Genomic DNA, 20,367 nt, shown 5'->3' on the forward strand with positions numbered 1-20,367 from the left:
TTATTGCGTGCATGAGATTGTCAATGATGAAGTGTTTTGATACCATATTTTAAAGAAATGTGGCCAAATTTGATGTTGTGGTTATTTTGACCAACTTGCCCCAAACATGACTAGATGGAGTCTGACTTGCCGTGATAACAGTAGGAAGGAGTATAAGGAGTTCTGAGTCTATCTCCCAAAATCTTGATTTAAGCATGATCAAAGCCAGCAGTGTCCTGAGCTAGCAAGTCCACTAAGGTAATGTGTCCTTGCCCTCTGAATAGTGACATTATGTTGTCTATTATTAACTTTGAAATATATACGAGTAATGCCATTCTTCTGATTATTAGCAATTTGTTATGAAGTATCTGAACCCATTTTACAGGTGATTCGGATTGCTACCCTGGTATTAACTCTAGTAAAACTCTTGCCTAGAAGAGGGATATTTGTACCTTGCGCCTAACACACCTATTCATTCAGTCATTCATTCAATAAACATTAATGGAGCATCTGCTTTTGGCCATGTTCTGTGATACTTAATTGATAATTAGAACAGAGAAGCACTGAGGATTAGTCTGTGAATGAAGAGGGAGATGATGTTTCTAGGAACAGTGTTTAGACAAGTCTCTAACATTGATCTCCTGTAATTAAGAAAACAATAAAAAGACAGTATTATCATCTTATCTTAAATTTATATCTAGTCAACACTACAGAAGCTTCTGTTCCTGATGTTACACAATTTCTCAGCACAATTAGTGGTAACTAAACAAAGGATAAACATTACAATGCAAGTAAAGATAAACTTATTTTGCTCCTAAATGAAATACCAAAATGATGTATCAGGTTGATGCAAAGGAAATTGAGCTGAATCTACTGGCAAGTATTGCTGCTGACTTTGGCTCTCCCTTTTGAATGGCTAATGAATGATAACATTTTACATTATTTTTCATTGATAATGTGTGCTTTCTCAAGAAGAGAAATGTCTGAGATTAGATAGCACATCCCTGGAGCCATCTCCTGTGCACTCTGCTATCTGGAAGCTCTCTGCTCTGTCAATGGAATTAATAACAGCTTTTTGAATACTTCACCTAACAGTTTTAATCTCATGTATGGAGAACAGCCTATCTCTTTTTTGACCTTAGCATGGTATTTAAGGACTACCTCATTACCCCTCAGTTAATCTTTCTAGTTATCTTCTATCACTTGCCTTTCCACTGTAATCAAATTTACTTTTGTACTATCTCCCATCCTCTCTCCTATCACATTTTCTTGGTCCATGCTTTCTCTCAAGCTGTTCGTTCTTTCTAGAATGCTCTTCTTTTCTTACTTTATGTCTTATTCATCACCACTCACTAATGATCAGCCTAAAGGGCAACACTTTCATCAAGAATTTTCTTTTTCTGGAATTCCCATCATGGCTCAGCAGAAACGAATCTGAGTAGCATCCACGAGGACACAGGTTCAATCCCTGGCCTCGCTCGGTGGGTTAAGGATCTGGCATTGCCATGAGCTGTGGTGTAGGTTGCAGATGCGGCTTGGACCCCACCTTGCTGTGGCGGTGGTGTAGGCCAGCAGTTGCAGCTCCAATTTGACCCCTACCCTGGGACCCTCCCCGTGTGTGGGTGCAGCCCTAGAAAGCAAAATAAATAAATGAATTTCTTTTTCTATCTAGCATATCCTCCTTTCTCTCTGGATTTCTGCTACAATTTTTCTGCATCTCCCTTTTGGATTATTTTCCCCCTTTATATAGTATTTATTTCTGCACGTATTTCATTTTCCAATTTTGCTATAGACCAGGCTTTGGCACTCATATATGCCATAGTGCCTGGGAAAGAACTATATAAATATTCATGAATAAAAATTAATATGCTTGTTCTCATAATATCCAGGGAAGTATCCAGGAAGAACTATATAAATATTCATGAATAAAAATTGATAGACTTATTCTCATAATATCCAAAGAACTATATAAATATTCATGAATAAAAATTGATAGGCTTATTCTCATAATATCCTGGTCTAGCTAGCTCACAGTTGATCTGCTGACACAGAACACCGTATTATGCCCATGATTTGATATGCTATGAGGGTGGTGATTTCTTTTGCAATTTCCTTCTGAAACCTTGGTAATTACTTTTCTAGGGCTTATTAGGATGTTTCCACTAAATAGAGGTAGTGAGAATAACTCAGGAGTATAGTTTATGCAAATGATGTGGGTGTTTTAGCTTGCCTTTGATGTAACTGAAAACATGCCAAAAAGAAGGAACTGAAAGAGAAAGTTGTTTTATGCCCCTAAGTTTCTATTTGTAGGGAAGCTACAAATCCTGGATTTTATTTCTGGAAAGAAATATACATGTTCCATTTGGGCTGGATCTGTATGTAGACTACGTGAACCCAACTACAGAAACCGTCAGGTCACTTTTTGTGCTCTGCTCCTTAAGGAAAACTTCGTGCAAAGACATTCGCTAACTGCCAGCACCTGTTAGGTCTAGACTCTTTCTGTCAGTCTGGGATTATCAGTGTGATCATGTAATTCAGCACATCCCCTGGGGTGTTTCCATTAAGCACATTTGGCTAAACTGCCCTTAGACTATCTCCCAAATAGAGAAGGCAGTGTACCCAACCACATGACTATATTGAGATTCTGAGCCTAGTAGAAATATTCTGGTTTTTGATATTTTGATTGCCCAGAGCCTGCTAATGCATTTTCTACAGGATAAGGGTATTTTAGAAATCATACTCAAGTGACATAAAATTGCCAAGGAATCATCATCTATTGGTTTGCTGGAGCTGGCTCATAAACGGCGCATGGAGAGTCAAATACGCACTTTTTCTTTCCAGCTCTGTGTTCAGTGACATCCTCTTGGGAACTTGAAATCAACCACTATGGTAGCATCTACATGAAAGAAATTGACCAATGCTCCAAATTAGGGAATGCATTAGAAATTTAGAACGGCAAATGAATAGTTAGAGGGTATCAATAGTTAGGGGGTATCTATGCCATAGAGTCCAAATCAGTGCAGTGATTATATTACCCTAAAATGATTGGAGTAATTGTCATTTAACTTGCTGTCTAAACCTAGGCAACTAATCATTTCTTTGAGCCCCACTTTCTTTGTTGTGCTATAAAATCATTTTTGGATGTAATAGAATTTTATGATATATTGTGTAATCATACAGTATAATGTGTCTAGAAAAATTAAATGAGTACTTGATGAATCTGGCATTCTTTGGTCCTAGGGGAATCTAAGGAAAAGTGCTAAAGTGAAGTATTTAGATGACTTTAATGTCACTTACTAAACCTACATGTACTAGGTGCCTATTCAGTCATATTTTATAGGTGACAAATATGACACAATTATTGTCTTCAGGGGCTTTCAATGTAGAGAGGGCTTTCAGTATTTAATAGACTTTTATCCTTAAACTAAAAGTAGATTCATCTGTGGTAGGGCTGACCAGGAAGATAGCAGAGGAGCAACTAAGTTTCGCTGGAGCTCTCCATGGTGCTTGCTCCGTGGTGCTTCAGCCTGTCCTGCTCACAGGCTCACTCCAGTTCAGCCTACGCTCTAGTTTATTCTGCTCTTCCTTTTGTCTTACTGCTTTGTGGACAGGGCTACCTATTCACACGTGTAGAGTGCCCGTAAGTGTCTAGTTTCAGCTCATCTTTGCCTCTGCTCCGCTGCCACTACAGCCGCCTCTGTATTCTTGATTCCGACCCTTTTACAACTTGACCAACATAACATTCCGACTCAGCATAGTAATGTAGCTCAAGAGAAACCTTTACAAATTGTATAAATAAATGTACTGTTTAAAATACGACTCTCAGAATTTCAAGCCAATACAAACCCTGTTCAGTGTTTAGTGTCTAGAAAATTTCCTGTTATGCTTGGAGCCATTTTGCTGCTCCTAGATTTCCCTCTCCTTTTTGTAAATTTTAAAATTTGTTTTTATTTTTACGGCTGCTCTCACGGCATATAGAAGTTCCTGGGTCAGGGATTGATTCTTAGCCCCAGCTGTGACCTATGCCACAGGTATGGCAACACCAGAAACCCACTGTGCCAGGCCAGGGATTGAGCCCAGCCTCTGAGGTGACCCAAGTGGCTGCAGTAGGATTCTTAACCCACTGTGCCACAGTGGGAACTCCCCTTCTTCTTAATTATAGAAGCCATGACGTTAGGATGGCTCCAAGCTGGAGGGGCTACGCCTAGATCTTCTCTGGTGGAGAGATGCTCTTTGGAGCCAAATTCTAATTTTAAAGTAACTCACAGTTTAAACCTACATGATCTAAAGACCAAGTAGAAAAACACTAAAATTAGTAGTTCAGGTTTTACTGATTTATTCATATATATAGAAAAATGGTACTAAGATGGCTAAAATAATTTAGAAGCGGAGAGAGGAGTAAGAACTATGCAGCTGGACTTCCTCTCTGCTTAGCTCAGCTACAGAATTAGCTGAATTTTCTTTGCCCTTCCACAATCTTCTTCTTATTTATTTCCCCTCCAACCCCACAATGTCCATGACACATAAGAATCCAAGGCCTTCTCCCAATGCTTCTGGAATTGCCTGAAAGCTTACTTTCTTATGGTCTCCTTGCCTCCTGATTATATGTGTGTTCATTCTTTTTGTATACTGATAAAGGGTAAAGCTCCGTCCCTTCAGAAATTTCATAGGAAGTCTACTAAGAAGAATCTTTTGAGAGTCCAGTGGATTTGCCTTAGATCTGGGGACATATCTTGAGGGGACTTGTGCCCTTTTGCTCTCTCCTTGCCCCCCATCCTTCTTTCTTCCCATCCTGTTTCTGCTTCTCTCCTGTGGGTGGTTTTGGGAATTCCATATTACTCCTTTATTATGTCAAGCAGTTGGGAATATTTCAGCCTTTACCCCCAGACCAGCATAAAGAAATTCATTGTGGTGATCATGAGAAATTCATGGGGTAGCTGCAGAGGTCAATTTCTGGAGCCTCACTGAGTTCACATCCCAGCTCTGCTACTTGCTCTTTATCTGTGACTTTGAGCAAGTGATTTTACCTCTCTGATCCATGAAATGAAAATAATAATATTATCTCACAGGGACTTTTGTGAAGATTAGACGTGGTCATTTATATAAAAGATTTAGCCTGTTCTACAGAATGCATTTTGTGTTTGTTGATACTTCTTTTTCCATTCACTGGTTCATTTTACCATCATTACACATAAAATCTTTTTGTTCCTTACTTGAAAAAGGGACTTCAGCTAAGGAACAGTATAAAATAATAGCTTGCTTTAAGAAAACAGATTAAAATAATACATTATTGGTACTTGCTCATGAAGAAATTCAATTTGATATTTTGTGTTCCTGCTGTGGCACAGCATTATTGGCCATGTCTCTGCAGTGCCAAGACACAGGTTCGGCTTTGATCCCCAGCCAGGCATAGTGGGTTAAAGGATTCATCATTGTCACAGCCGTGGCTCAGATCTGATCCTTTGCCTGGGAAATCCATAGCTGTGGGGCAGACAAAAAAAAAATTGGATTATGATCTGTAGTTTCCCCTTTTTGTCTATCATGTTGAATTCAGAACACATTTTCCTTTAGAAATAATGGACTAAGTGGTAGTACTGAGACCCCCTAAATTTACAAATACAGTCCTTCATAACTCTTGGGACAATGATCCATAGTTATCAGCAGCAGCATCTGTACTAAGAGTACAACACTACTTTCATGAAGATGTGATTTTTTTTTCTTTTCCCTTGCTTTTGTTTTCCTTTCCTTTGATTTCTTGCAGCTCCTGCTCAATGAGGAATATGACTGGTAGCAACAGGGTCTTACCCTCCTTGTCCTTCCTCTCCTCACTGCCAAACATGCCAAACAATAAGGAGTCATAGTGATTTAGGGAAAACTGTGGTTTGCAGAGCCCTGGAGCTGACTTGTCTTTAACCATGCTGTGGCTAAATCTAGCTGTTCATCAGATTAAAGTCATATATATATAAGTATATATGACTTTAATTACATATATAATAAAGGTACATGTACAAACACACACACACGTATTTCTAGCACATTCTGTCATCGCTCCGATACCTCTGTATGTGCTTCTCAGTATCGAGAAGGAGACCCATGTTGGTGCTATGGTGTCATCACGTGAATGCTTTCTCTTACTCCTGTATTCGACTTATACATAAATGCTGCTATCATGTAGTCACTTGGAGACAAAAATCTCAGTGACCGATCTAATAAAATAATGGTAAATTCTTATTCATAAGCCTTAGGTGGTTTTTGAAATGCATGTTCCTAGACTCAACTGGCCAGAGATTCTGATTCAGTAAATCTTGGCTGCAGCTCAGAGGGCATTTGTACAAATAAACCAAATGATTTTGTGCAGGTGTAGATATAGGTGGTCCTCAGATCATAGCTGGAGAGATGGTGAGGTAGAGGCTAACTCTGACTTACCTGGCCCTTGGGGGACAAGGCGGCACCGTGGTAAAGAGCCCAGAGCCTGCCTCTTGGATTAAAGCCCCACCTCTGCAAGTTAGGAAAGTTAGGAAACCTTGTGAACTCGGGCAAGCCATTTAACGCTTTGGTGCCCCAACCTCCTTATCCGTGCAGTGGTGATATGATGCTATATCTACCTTGTAGGGCTGTAATGAGGGTTAAATACCAATGCATTCAAAGTGTCTGGGCACAAAGGAGTTGCCCAATAAATATTAGAGTTATTATTTTAGCCTGTGGCCCTAATCCAAATTATTTATTATTTATGGACATGTGGGTAACTTCAGTGCTTAGCTCTTCAATGTCTTATTCAGCTCCTCTAGGAAGTTTGAAGTGAACTATAGGCTAGTCTATGCTCCTTTTATATACAGATTTCTATGTACCTTTTGTGTAATTGTGTCACTGCATTAACTGCATCATATTGAAGATTCCTCTTCTCCATGTGACTCCCTTACTGGCCATAATATCTAAGAGGGTGAGGATCTTTTTAAAATCATACTTATATCTTAAGCACCAAGTGCCTTGGCTAGATGCTGCTGAGGATGCTGGTCAGCTAAAAGTTGGATAATGGTTGGCTCTTGTGCTTCCCCTGGCTTTATCTTCCCAGAGGCATAATAGAACCTTGATAATATTTAGAGTGAAGATTTAGTCATTCCATTTATTTCATGAATATTTCCTGAATACACGTCATGTGAACCAACCACATTCACTATGACTACACACCTGGATCTTTTACCACTGGGTGTGTAATATAATACTCAGTTGTACTCTAGTCCCATGGGATTGTATTTAAAAATGTACACTGAAGATACAGAATCACAGTTAAGTTTAAAATACCCAGATCAAAGCCTCAGTGATTGGACATCATCCTAATTAAACACTCTGCAGTTTCTCATAATGGTTAGTGTTCAGTGTGACCTGCATCCTGGATCAATTACTGATGGAGGGTTATCCTTAAACGTCTTTCAGACATCTAGCAGTGGAAGGCATTCTGTTCGCATCACTGGCCTCAGTACCATTGATTTCCGAGCTGGTTTTTCCCGGAAGCCCACCCTGGACTTTAAAAAAACAGTCAGCAGACCGGTGCAAGGTTGGTATGTGCACATTACTTCAACTGGCATAGTAGATATTGATGTGCAAAATATTTCTTTGATGGTGATTTTGTAATTTTCTAGTATTCAGTAAAATTGGGAAACATAGCATCTTTATTTTAAGCATTGCACCATCCTGACCTTAGTCACTGTCTCTCAAAGTGTGGGTCCAAGACCAGGGACACTGAAATCACTCGGGGAGCTTATCAAAAATTAAGATTCCTGGGGCCCACCCCAGGTCTCTCGAATGAGAATCTCAGAAGGTTGGGCTCAGGAATACACACTTTAACAAGCACCCCATTGACTCCTATACTTAATAAACTTTGAAAACTGCTGACCTAGATCTTCAGACTTTGACTTACTAATGTCTTACTTGCCTGTTGTCAAGGTGAAAAATGTGGAGTGTGTGCGTGCTTAAAACATTAAAGCTACCGGGGTTCCCATCGTGGTGCAGTGGAAACGAATCCGACTAGGAACCATGAGCTTGCAGCTTTGATCCCTGACCTTGCTCAGTGGGTTAAGGATCCGGCGTTGCCGTGAGCTGTGGTGTAGGTCACAGATGTAGCTGGGATCTGGTGTTGCTGTGGCTGTGGTGTAGGCCAGTGGCTACAGCTCCAATTAGACCCTTAGCCTGGGAACCTCCATCTGCCGCAGGTGCGGCCCTAAAAAAAAGGACAAAGGGACCAAAAAGACAAAAAAAATAAAAATAAAAATAAATTTAAAAACCCTTAAAGATACCATGTAGCCTTATATGTTCAAAGATAAAATTATTACTGATTTGAAAACTTCTTCCTGTTATTTTATTTGTGCAATAAGATTTGTAGTTTTATAGCTAAAAAGAAGGCTCAGTCATACTTAGACTTTAGGTCTTTTTCTGATTGTTCTTTTATTGCTGCAGTTACTGGAAGGATACAACATAATCAAGTATCATACAGTATTCCTAAGTCTGATTTTTCTATATGTAAACATGATTAAATTCCGTAAAAATAATTACTTAGGGGTTCCTACGTTTGTCTGGTCATGAATAAACTGTGTTTTCTGTAGAACAGACTCTATACCGGGGCCACAATTTGTGGCATGGTCTGTAGTACTTAGTGATACAGTACTCGTTATCTGTTATTATAATGCAAAACTTATTTGATTGGGAAACCTTAAGTGCATGTTACTTGTAAATGATGACAAATTCTTTGTCTTGTAGGAATACCTACCTATGTGCTGCTGAATACTTCTGGAATTTCCATCCCAGCTAGAGTAGATCGCCTTGAACTTCTGAGTACCTCAGGCCGTTCTCTTAAGACGATTCCTGTTAGGTATTACCCAGATAGGAAACCTTACGGCATATGGAACGTTTCTGACTTTGTGCCACCAGACGAAGCTTTCTTTCTCAGAATAACAGGCTATGATAAGGATGATTATCTCTTTCAGAGAGTATCGAGTGTTTCCTTCTCCAGTATCGTCCCAGGTAAGGTATCACTTTCTTTACACTGAAGTGTTATTAATTTCAGGGGCTAATTTGGCCCTAATGGCCAAGAAGGGACTCTAAAGTCAAATGTAATGTCCTCACATGATGACTGGGTCACCCTGTGGAAGAGCATTTACACTTAGGTAACACAACTTTTCTTAACCATCACATAGCACACCTGAAATTTCATGTTAAGTCTCACTGATTTTATATCTGGGAACTTCAGTTACTTCAATTCGTGTAAGAACTTGAACTGGAATATCTTGATGCTCTTACTGCCCCTAAAAAGCCTGGCACATGTGTTTAATTCTTTGACTAAGAATCTAATTTGGCTAAATGTTTATGTATGGTTATTGGAAACCTTCTACTTTGCGACAGTGGTTCATTGTAAATAACTGGTGACGATTTTGCCTTTATTTGGTTAGTTGGTTCGTTAGTTAATTAATAAGCTAGTTACTTATACATTTGCTATTATTTCTTAAGGCCAATGACTTTGAACTCTGACTGAAACTTTCGAATGGTATAGAGCTTGAACCATGGACTGAAAAAGGCATAGAAGGATTGTTTCCAATCTTGTACTATTGGGTTGAAGGATAGCAATTTATCATTTCTACTTAAGGCTAAGATTCGGGTAATTCAAGAACAGCTCTATGGCTGTTGTTTAATAGCTGTAGGAGGGTAATAGTAGAACCAACCTCAGTGTTTCCTCATATCCAGCATTCAGACTTAGTTATGTTAGCCTCTAAATTGAATGCTTAAAAACCCTATTAGGTTCTAGAAAATCAATTTTTTCATTCCATTTCAGAAATAGTTACTCTATTAATTCAATTCTAAGATACGTGGGTTCTTTTCATATTTTTCCATTTTTGAAACTGAAATGTGTTCTACAATTGATAATGTATTGGAACTTATTAGGTAGCTTTGTTTTCTATCTTGGTGGTACAAAAAAATGTTATGTTTTATAGTCAATGGAGTCTTAGATTAAGTGACTACTTTAGTAGAAGGTCCATGGAGATAATGCAAAAATTAATAAGCTTTGAACAGAGAAAGATAATTTTTTTTTTTTGCCTTTTCTAGGGGCGCTCCCATGGCAGATGGAGGTTCCCAGGCTAGGGGTCAAATCGGAGCTGTAGCCGCTGGCCTAGGCCAGAGCCACAGCAGTGCAGGATCCGAGCCGTGTCTGTGACCTACACCACAGCACATGGCAACGCTGGATTCTTAACCCACTGAGCAAGGCCAGGGATCGAACCTACCACCTCATGGTTCCTAGTCAGATCTGTGAACCATTGAGCCATGACAGGAACTCCAAGATAAAGTGGCTTTTAGTGCCTTAGATGAACTGGAATGCAGGGAATTTGCTGGAATAATTTAAGTGTGAAGCTTTTGAGTGGATTAACAGGAAGTAGCAAATATCATTATGACCTTCTTGCCCATGTTCTTTTTTCCCTAGATGCTCCCAAAGTTACAATGCCTGAGAAAACTCCGGGATACTACCTGCAGCCGGGCCAGATTTCCTGCTCTGTCGAGAGTCTTTTGCCCTTTACCTTGAGCTTTGTCAGAAATGGAGTTACCCTTGGAGTAGACCAGTATTTAAAGTGTGTATTGTTTCGATTAGTGATAATTCATAGCACTAAACATCTAAATGCAAATAGATACTTATTTACATGTGCTTCTTCATTAGACTTTCTCATTTATTTGCCCCATCGTCCTAGAATATAGCAGTGAACAAAACAGACACGGTTCTGTACTTTTGTGGAACTTACTTTGTAAAGGAGGAAGACAGGAACAGATAAATAGATGATCGTATAATACACACTAGAATACATTTAGGAGTTGATTCCGGTTTTATAGGATTTGAATTTTACACCAGTTGAAGATCTCTTGATCAGACAAAGAGAACAAACTTATGAGTACAGAGTTAGGTATTGAACCTTGCAAGGGTCCTTTCAAAAGAAAGACCTTGAACCTTAAATTTTAGTGGCTTGAGGGTAAACATGCCTCTGAATCTGATTTTAAAATGTTATGAGCAGTGAATCGATACGTGTTAGGGCCAAAAATAGAGCAGGTGAATTGGGGTAAGTAATGCTTGTTAGTGGGGGTGCGGGTGCTTTTAGCCATGTTGCAGTTTTACAGTTCGGGGTGGGGCATTTGAGGAAGGGCCTGAACATGGTGAGAGAGATGGTCATGAAGAGATCCAGGGAGAAGCATTTACACATCAGGAACAATCAGTGCAAATACGCGAAGGCTAGAGTCATCCTGGCATGTGGGAGAGAAAGACAGCAAGGAAGCCAGGAGGAGACGGGGTAGAAATGAGGTGTGTGTTTGGGGTGGGACACAGGTGAGCAGGGGGAAGCAGGTGTGGTTATTTATGCAGCTAACAATTGATGGACATGGGCTAGAGGGCACCAACATTCCTTGTGCAGATGAGGGAATTTTCTAGACAGATGTAAGTGTCTTAATGCTGAAAATTAAGCAGTCCTTGAAACTTAGAGGATTGTTTTGGGAAAAATATTTTTTTTTAATTTCTATGAAACAAACTACATCTGGGGAAAAACTCTTAAGAATTATTGTACACAACTTTTACAGTGATAATTCGATATTCACATAAATAACTTGTGTAACATTTTAATATTTGACAGTCTTAGCTTATACGGTTTTGATATGGGGTCATTTTAAGCAAAATGAAAATTTCCCATTATTTAAAGATTGGACTGTATTATTTCCTGCTATGTTCTCAATATACATGTTATGTATATCTTGATGATTTAATTAGCTGTATATTTAATAACCAGCAACATAACTGACTGGACCATCACATGATGAAGTTATGTAACTGACTGATGAAGTCAATGAATTCCACTTCGTGTTTAAATAGTAACATTTTTCAAAGATCCTTGAGATTCTTTATAAACATTAATCATTTATTCCGCACAATTCATCTGAGATAAACCACAAGGATTCTTTCTTTCATTCTTCCAGCTCTGTGGCCCAGAAATGTGACATGCCTTGCTGACATGTACTAAGCCCTTTGGATGTAAGCAGCTAAAGACAAAATTGGGCACGGCTGATGATGGATTGATACTCTAATCCCAATCCACGCGCACGGCCCTGGCGTAGATTTTCTAATAACTCCACACATATGAAGGTCTCTAGAGGCTGTCGGAGAGAATTAGCAATAGGATGCAATTCTCTTTGACATGTTCTGTACCCTGTTTTAAAGGCCATCCCTTCAAAACTTTTTAGTGCAGCCATTTCATCTTAATGTAAACTGGTAAGGCAACATGAAACAATGAGAATTGTTTTCATGTTAACATTTCATAAACAAGAGAGGAACAAGTACAACTGTAAAGAATATTCTTCCAGCAATCCATATACTGGCTATGTGCTTTTGCATAAATTGCTTGTCCTTCTTTCTGGATCTTAAATTTTATTTCTTTGTTTCTTTTTATCTTTTTAGGGCCACCCCTACGGCATATGGAGGTTCCCAGGCTAGGGATCAAATCAGAACTGTAGCCGCCAGCCTACGCCATAGCCACAGCAATGCAGGATCCGAGCCTGGTCTGTGCCCTGTACCACAGCTCATGGCAAAGCTGGATCCTTAACCTGCTGAGCGAGGCCAGGGATCGAGCCTGTGTCCTCATGGATGCTAGTCAGATTCGTTTCTGCTGAGCCACAGTGGGAACTCCAGCTTTCTTATTTTTAAATAAGAGGACTTAAGACGAGAAGAATTGTCACTTTTGGTTCTAAAATTTCTGTGTGTCTTACGTTTTTGTTGAATCCTAATCTTGGCGTGGCTCTGAAGTAGGCAATGCAGAAGATGTGAAAGACACATTATTTTAAATTCCTACTTTCCTGAAACTTACCAGTCCCTCCTGGACAATGATATTTATAAACGTGGGCTTCACATGCTGCTCTTAGGCCTTCAAGATACCTCTTCGGTGATCAGTGCAGCATAGAATCAAGTCAGCCTCTGTTTTCTTCTGTACGTGACCATAAGGACCACGGGCATCTTGTGAAGATGCCAGTGAAAGGAAAAAGCATTAACTGAAGTGAATATTCTCAGTTACCAAAATACACGGAAGCGTCACTCTGCTTATTTTTTTACTTTCCACATGATAGGAACCTGCGCCTTGACTTTCTCTTACAAACTCTGTGCTAAGTATACATGAAGAGCTCCGTAAGTTCTTCATGGTGATTTGGTGATGGGTATAGTTCCTTCAGATGTGGAGGGATCGGAAGTTACTCCTGTGAAGTTGTGTATCTTGCACCACTTTCAGCTTCAGTGGAAGATGTCTTGACTCTGCAGGAGGATTTTCATCTCATCTGTATCTTGAATGTATATGAAGATTATAAATAGCTAGACTGTAAGAAAAAATTATGAAAATATTTATGACATTGCAAAAATATTTTAAAACAATATAACGCTTATTTGTCGATGATTGGAATCTTTTAAATAAGGACTAGAGAGCTGTTACTAAGACATTAAATGGAAATGAGAAACAATTTGCAGAATCATAGAGGACAAAGTATAAATATTTATTTAAATAAATGAATATATAATATAGCAAAGGGGTTTATTTTACCGTAATGACAACTTTGACTCTAAAACTGATCATTTTTTTCTTTTCCCATTTTATATATGCAGATTGTACCAGATATGATGTGTATGTAGCCTTCACCGGAGCTTATGTATAATGAGGTTAAAGAGAATTTATCTTTTAGGAACCAAAATGTCAATTTTCTACGTTCACACTTGTGAAGTACCTGGTTGAGATGCTTTGGGTAGAATCCTGCTAACCTTGACCAAAAACTGGAAATGAGAGGGGAAGGAGAGAGCATTTAAGGAGTGTTTCTCTGCCAGTTCTTTATCTTATATTTTGACATAGCCAGAGAATGTTTTCCTAATGAAATTTATCATCCCCATAACCCAGCAGGCACAGGCTATATTTATTTATCAATAGCAAATTGAGAGGCCTGTTCAGAAGGAAAAGACAAAGAAAGTAGGCATATGAACGTGGAAATAGAAAGTGGTAAAATTATTATTAGTTTGAATTAAATGACTTTTTTGTTGTTGTTGTTGTTGTTGCTATTTCTTGGGCCGCTCCCGCGGCATATGGAGGTTCCCAGGCTAGGGGTCCAATCGGAGCTGTAGCCACCAGCCTACACCAGAGCCACAGCAACGCGGGATCCGAGCCGCGTCTGCAACCTACACCACAGCTCACAGCAACGCCGGATTGTTAACCCACTGAGCAAGGGCAGGGACCGAACCCGCAACCTCATGGTTCCTAGTCGGATTCGTTAACCACTGCGCCACGACGGGAACTCCTGAATTAAATGACGTTTGAGGGAAAACTAAAGATATCGCCAGATGTTTTCTCAGTAAAAAGCTTCATTCTTCTTTATGGCCTCTTTCAAGTTTTTCCCACATTTGGAAATGAGTTCTCTTTGTTAGGGCCTGGGAAGATGAATAGAAAAACAAAACAGCAGTGGAAACAAATCTGACTAGGAACCATGAGGTTGCAGGTTCGATCCCTGGCCTTGCTCAGTGGGTTAAGGATCTGGTGTTGCCATGAGCTGTAGTGTAGGTCACAGATGTGGCTCGGATCTGGCGTGGCTGAGGCTGTGGTGCAGGCCAGCAGCTACAGTTCCGACTGGACTCCTACTGGGAACTTCCATATGCCTTGCGGGAGCAGCCATAGAAAAGACAAAAAAGACGAAAAAAAAAAAAAGAAAAAAAGAAAACAAAACTTGTTGTCTTTTGGGGGCGGGAAGCCACACCCGTGGCGTGTGGAATTTCCCAGGCCAGGGATGGAACCTGGGCCATTGCAGTGACAATGACATGCCACTGTGCCACAAGGGAACTCCCCAAACTCACCACCTTTGTTGTGTTTAATTGCTCAGAATAGGGAAGCTTAACTTTCTAATTAAAATGTAAAACGTGTCAATTTTAAGTTGCAACGAACTGAACTCTGTAGTTTAGTAATCAGTTTACTTTGTTTACACTTATCTTTTGAATGACTGCTTTAAAGCAAAGGAGTCAGTGCTTTCAACTTGGTCTTGTTTTTAGAGTGACTAAGCAGGCTTCTGTTTGCTTCCCCCAGAGAATCTGCCAGTGTGACCTGGGATATTGAAAAGGTCTCTTTGTCTGATGAAGGTTCCTATGAGTGCATCGCCGTCAGCAGTGTAGGGACCGGACGGGCTCAGACATTCTTCGACGTGTCGGGTAATTATCACTAATTGCTTTGCAGTTGCCTGAGTATTAATGCGGCTCTGAAACTGGGACTTTTGTCAATCCAGGCTTTGCCGCATATTAGCTGCGTGACCTGCCTTGAGCTAATTACTTAGGAACTCAGTGCCTGGCTTTCCCTAACTATCAAATGATAACAACGCTAACTCTTAGAGAAACTGTGAGGATTAAATGAGATAGTATATATTAAGCACTTCGAAGAGAGCCTGGCACATAGAAACACCTGATGGACATTAGCTGCTTTTATTGTTGTTGTTTTTATTATTATGGTAGGGGCTTAATCAATATTTTTTAGGCTCCATATAGCATTTTCTTTTGAGAAAATAAAATATGGAAAAAAGGAGGGATCTCGTCTGATCATTGCCAGGTTCAACTTTCCTTTTCCCTCTCCCAAGTTTAGTGAGCAGAATGGTTTTAGGAATGGATTCTGACATTTGAGTTGAAGACAATAAGGAACGTTTGCACATTAAAGAAACAAAGGATCTCAGTGGCAACAACATTGTTATGAAAAAGGGCAGAAGTCATGCAAATTAACTTATATTTAAATAGTATGTTTCCTATGAATAAATTGGGGGTAAGGCTCAAGTTATAAGATAGGATATATTTTAGTGAAATAAATCATTTTTTTCCTCTATTCTCCCACAACTCTTTAGAAACCCAAAAGACTGCCATATACAATCAGTGATTGGGACTTAAGCCACTTACTCAGCATATATAGAATTTATTAGAACGTTTATTTTGACTCAGTTATTTTCAACCTGCCTGGTAGCCTAGGGTTGCTGTATATTTAATAGTAACTCTGTTCTGACCTAAACGTGCCGATTGAGTTGATAACAATGTCTGTATTGTCAATGTAGCATTGATGTGTGTTTTCTTGAGAAAATTTAAGACAAAAGAAGCTTTATCATTGTAGGACTGTTTAGAAGCCTAGGATTTATGTTCGTTATCAATAAGTCCAAGCTGAACTTTAAAATGGAGGAGTCCAAGCCTGTTTTTGGTGCAGTAAATAAGTATTCTCTTATTCTTAGAAAAATAAAGTTTGTCTTCTGAAACAGTTTAGCAAGTTGACATGCACCAGAAACTATTCATTTTTGCATCGCCAGTAATTATGAAAAGCATTGGAATCATGTCAACATTCCTTAGCTTCTGGGAAAAACAAACACTAGAGCACTTGAGTTTTTTCCCCAGTGATATTAATTAAGTGAAGGACAGCATGGAAAGAGGTTTGAGTGAGTTGATTCATCTTGCATAAATAACTGGGAAGTGCCAGCAAGAACTTGTGAACTGACTGTTAGACTTTGGTCCTGTGATATTAGTAATGTCCATATATGCCTTCTGCACATGCCCTCCTAGTATTCCTTTGTGGCAGCCAAACCATGGTATCACTAGGTAGGTGCACTCTGCCAAAGCCAGTTTTCAGGAACTGTATTCCACTTGGTTAATTACGAAAGGAGGGGCAGAAGCATTGATGGGAATGGCAGTGACTGTAGCATCAGAGGTAACAAGTAGGTGCCTCTTGGACTTGAAAGAGTGGACATTTCTTGCTGGGCTAACTTTTACTTAACCTGCTAGCCTAAACCTGCCAGCCAGGACCCAGCTCAGCTGCTCTAATATCACTACGCACTGGTACGGTATCAGAATCAGATGTGAATTCACAGGCTAATTAGATCCTACATTTTGGACAGGAGTGTTGGGAAACATGGCATGATGGGATGGTGATGTTTTTGTATCGCAGTGGACATTGTTTTATGAAGTCAAATAGCACCCAAGAATTGTTTAAAGAACAAAGTTCTATCAGTATGTTACCTCTATTTTTTTTTTCAGCAATTTCATCTAGCCAATAACTTTAAGGATATTTGAGTCATTGGCAATATTGGTTATTGATTGTTTGAAATGCAAAATCAGTGGACAAGGAATTATACTTCTTTTCTATTGCATATAAACACATAGAAACTAATGAACAAACTGCAGAAACAGGAAAAATTCTTTACAAATGACATTTGGTAGGTTAGTCTAGTACTATTACAAAGTTATGTGAATTTTCTCTACTGAATTTATTAGCATCATGTCCTTCCCCCAACACACATACACACCATACTGAAATTTTGGCTTGAAGTAAAAACTGAATAGAAAACTTGCCAAGGGCATCCCAGTGACAGAAAATCTTAAATTTGTAGTTATAAGATACTCTTTTAGAACAGGGTAGGACTTGGAAATAATACTACACCACTTTTTCATTTCGTAGCTATAGAAACTAAAGCCCTGAGCAGGCACGTGTGCCCCATTTCTGACCTGATAGGTAGAGAGTAAGAAGGGGCTTCCTGGCCTGCTGACTACCAGTCCAGTGATCTTTACCTGACGTCCTGGGCCTGTGCTTGTTATTCTTCCTCTCCCGGTTTTGAGGTCCCATCTCTGGTCTCCTAATCCTACCCTCAGCCACCTTAGGAGTGACTGTCCCTCATGCTCCCAGGACTGGGCACTTTTTGGTGATTTGTCTTGACCTCTTTTGCAAACTGCTATAATTCTCCTCCATCGTCTCCCCCATTACCACCAAATGTATTGATGCACGTATAAATATTTCAGTGCACGTAGTATCTTTTATCTCTAGATATTTATACAGTGATAGTATTGTGTGTTTTATTTGCAGTCTCACCTGCCCCTGGATGGTATTAGAAAATTGATGCTTTATGTATTTGAATTTGAAGAGGAAATAGACTCCGAGGCAGGTTTTTGCTTGCAAGAGGGTTATTGGGGAGTTTTCTAGGAAAGAACACCTGTAAGGGAGTAGAGGAAGTAAAAGAAGTTAAACTGTGCTGGACTCACAGCTGGGATTTCAGGTGGTCCTACAGGGAGCTCTGGGGCTGAGGTGGCCCTGAATTGGGGCAAGAAGGCTGAGTCTTTTCCCATCATTAAGTGGTCGGTGGAGGTGAGCTGCACCGGGAAGAGGGCCTGACCCTGAGCATGTTAACCCTGAACCAAACAGAGTAGCAGCTAGGGAAATGGGTGCTTGGTCATTGGGAAGGATATAGGCACACACCCAGCATTACCTGCATGCCCATAGTATGGGCTTTTGCATTTGCTAAAAATCCCTAGTCTAGTTGAAGAAGTTTGTTTAAAAAGAACAGAAAAGAGGAATTCCCATGATGGCTCAGCAGTAACAAACCTGATTAGTATCCATGAGGATGTGGGTTTGATCCCTGGCCTCACTCAGTGGGTTAAGGATCCAGCGTTGCCATGAGCTGTGGTGTAGGTCGCAGACGTGGCTCGGATCCCGTGTTGCTTTGGCTGTGGCGTAGGCCGGCAGCTGTATCTCCAATGACACCCTTAGCCTGGGAACTTACATATGCTGCAAGTGCAGCCCTAAAAAGACAAAAAAAAAAAAAAAAAAAGAACAAAAAGAAAACTACACAAAATGTCTTGTGGTCTTCAAAAAGATTTGGACAGAGTGTCAACACACGTTAGCAAATACTCACTTCCACATCTTTGCTTGTCTAGACCATCGTGTATAGAATCATAGGAGCTCAGTGCTAGAAGGGGTTTTCAGGTTACCTAATATAATCATCTCATTTTTCATATAGGGAAACAAACATTGTGAATATATTGGCTTACCTAAGGTCATACACCTAGTTAGGGGTAAAACTGGGCAACCTACATTTGCCAGATTCAGCAAATAAAAATGTAGGATGCCAAGTTAAATTTGAATTTTTTTTTTGTCTTTTTGTCTTTTTGCCATTTCTTGGGCCGCTCCCGCAGCACATGGAGGTTCCCAGGCTAGGGATTGAATCGGAGCTGTAGCTGCCGGCCTGCACCACAGCCACAGCAACGCAGGATCCAACCCGCATCTGTGACCTACACCACAGCTCACGGCAACACTGGATCCTTAACCCACTGAGCAAGGCCAGAGATTGAATCCGCAACCTCATGGTTCCTAGTCGGATTCGTTAACCACTGCGCCACGATGGGAACTCCTAAATTTGAATTTCATCTAAGTGTGTCCTAAATATTTCATGAGACATGCTTATTATACTATAATATTACGTGATATTTATCTAAAATTTATATTTAGCAAAGCATCCTATTTTTTATCTGTCAAACCTAACTAGACTTCAGACAGACCTTCCTTTCTCATGGGGTCTTTCCAATTGATTCATTGACTATTTTCATAAGGGAATTTAGAACATAGCAGAATGCTCAAAATATGGATTTTTAAAATAATTTAAAGTAGCATATACATCTCTAAAAATGTTTAGAAAACAAAGATGAATATAAAGGAAAATATACACATTTTTCTCTCTCAGAGGTAACCACTATGATTTTAGCATATTTCAAGTTTTATTTTAGTCTTATGATATTTTTGTGTACTTATATATATTGTTTTAAATAAATAAGTATAAATCTTGGCTATCTGATACTCTTTCAGTTTAATCTGAAACAGGCACGTGGGTTTCCAGCTAGCTTTTATTGCTGTGTTATTGTTAGATAATTGCTTGCTAAGGCAGATCATTTTAAAGCAGCTGGGCAGAGTCAGCTTTACAGGGGCATTTAACTAGAGAATATGTGATTTTCTCTAGAAATGCTGGTTACATATTTAGTTAGTGATTGGAATGAACAGGTAGTATTCAACGCCTTCTGTATACATGGCCCTCTGTGTATCATTTCATTAAAAGTTTATCCCTACTGTTAACTTGACTTTTTTACACCTTCCCCATCTTCACTCCTCTTACACTATTGTTGTATTGTGTCGTAGTGAGGTTAAAATCCCCTTAAAGGTGATACCGTCCTATCTTTGCCATATCAACCATACTTGATGTGCTATTTTCTTTAAAACACTAAATAAATGTTTTTAAATTATAAAAATCTATCAGTGCCTCTTTCTTCAAAATTCAAATCAAAATTTGACTCATCCTGCCATCGTCCATCCGTCTAGTCATATCCTGTTGCCATGCCTCTTGGAGCCTCACATCTATAATTTATAGATTTGGACTTGAGTATACGTTGGTATATAAACGTACACTACTATTTAAATCATTTTGCAACTAGATGGTAATGTTCTTGGGGTGATAGACATATGTATTAATGAATAAGTTCTGTTGTCCTGCATCGTTCCTACTGGGTATTGAATC

The 20,367-nt window shown here is 39.5% G+C and overlaps 1 protein-coding gene across 2 annotated transcripts in view; it reads left to right on the plus strand.

Annotated features, from left to right (window-relative positions):
* Window positions 1-20,367, plus strand: part of HMCN1 (hemicentin 1) — a 497,854-nt gene that overhangs the window by 188,538 nt on the left and 288,949 nt on the right. For both annotated transcript variants that reach the window (XM_047753862.1, XM_047753863.1), the window contains exons 7-10: window positions 7,414-7,534; window positions 8,734-8,997; window positions 10,448-10,592; window positions 15,099-15,220. In XM_047753862.1, coding sequence (XP_047609818.1) covers window positions 7,414-7,534; window positions 8,734-8,997; window positions 10,448-10,592; window positions 15,099-15,220 — 652 coding nt within the window. The remainder of the gene's footprint in view (window positions 1-7,413; window positions 7,535-8,733; window positions 8,998-10,447; window positions 10,593-15,098; window positions 15,221-20,367) is intronic.

The sequence above is a fragment of the Phacochoerus africanus genome, chromosome 11 (genome assembly GCF_016906955.1).
Source record: "Phacochoerus africanus isolate WHEZ1 chromosome 11, ROS_Pafr_v1, whole genome shotgun sequence".
NCBI lineage: Eukaryota > Metazoa > Chordata > Mammalia > Artiodactyla > Suidae > Phacochoerus > Phacochoerus africanus.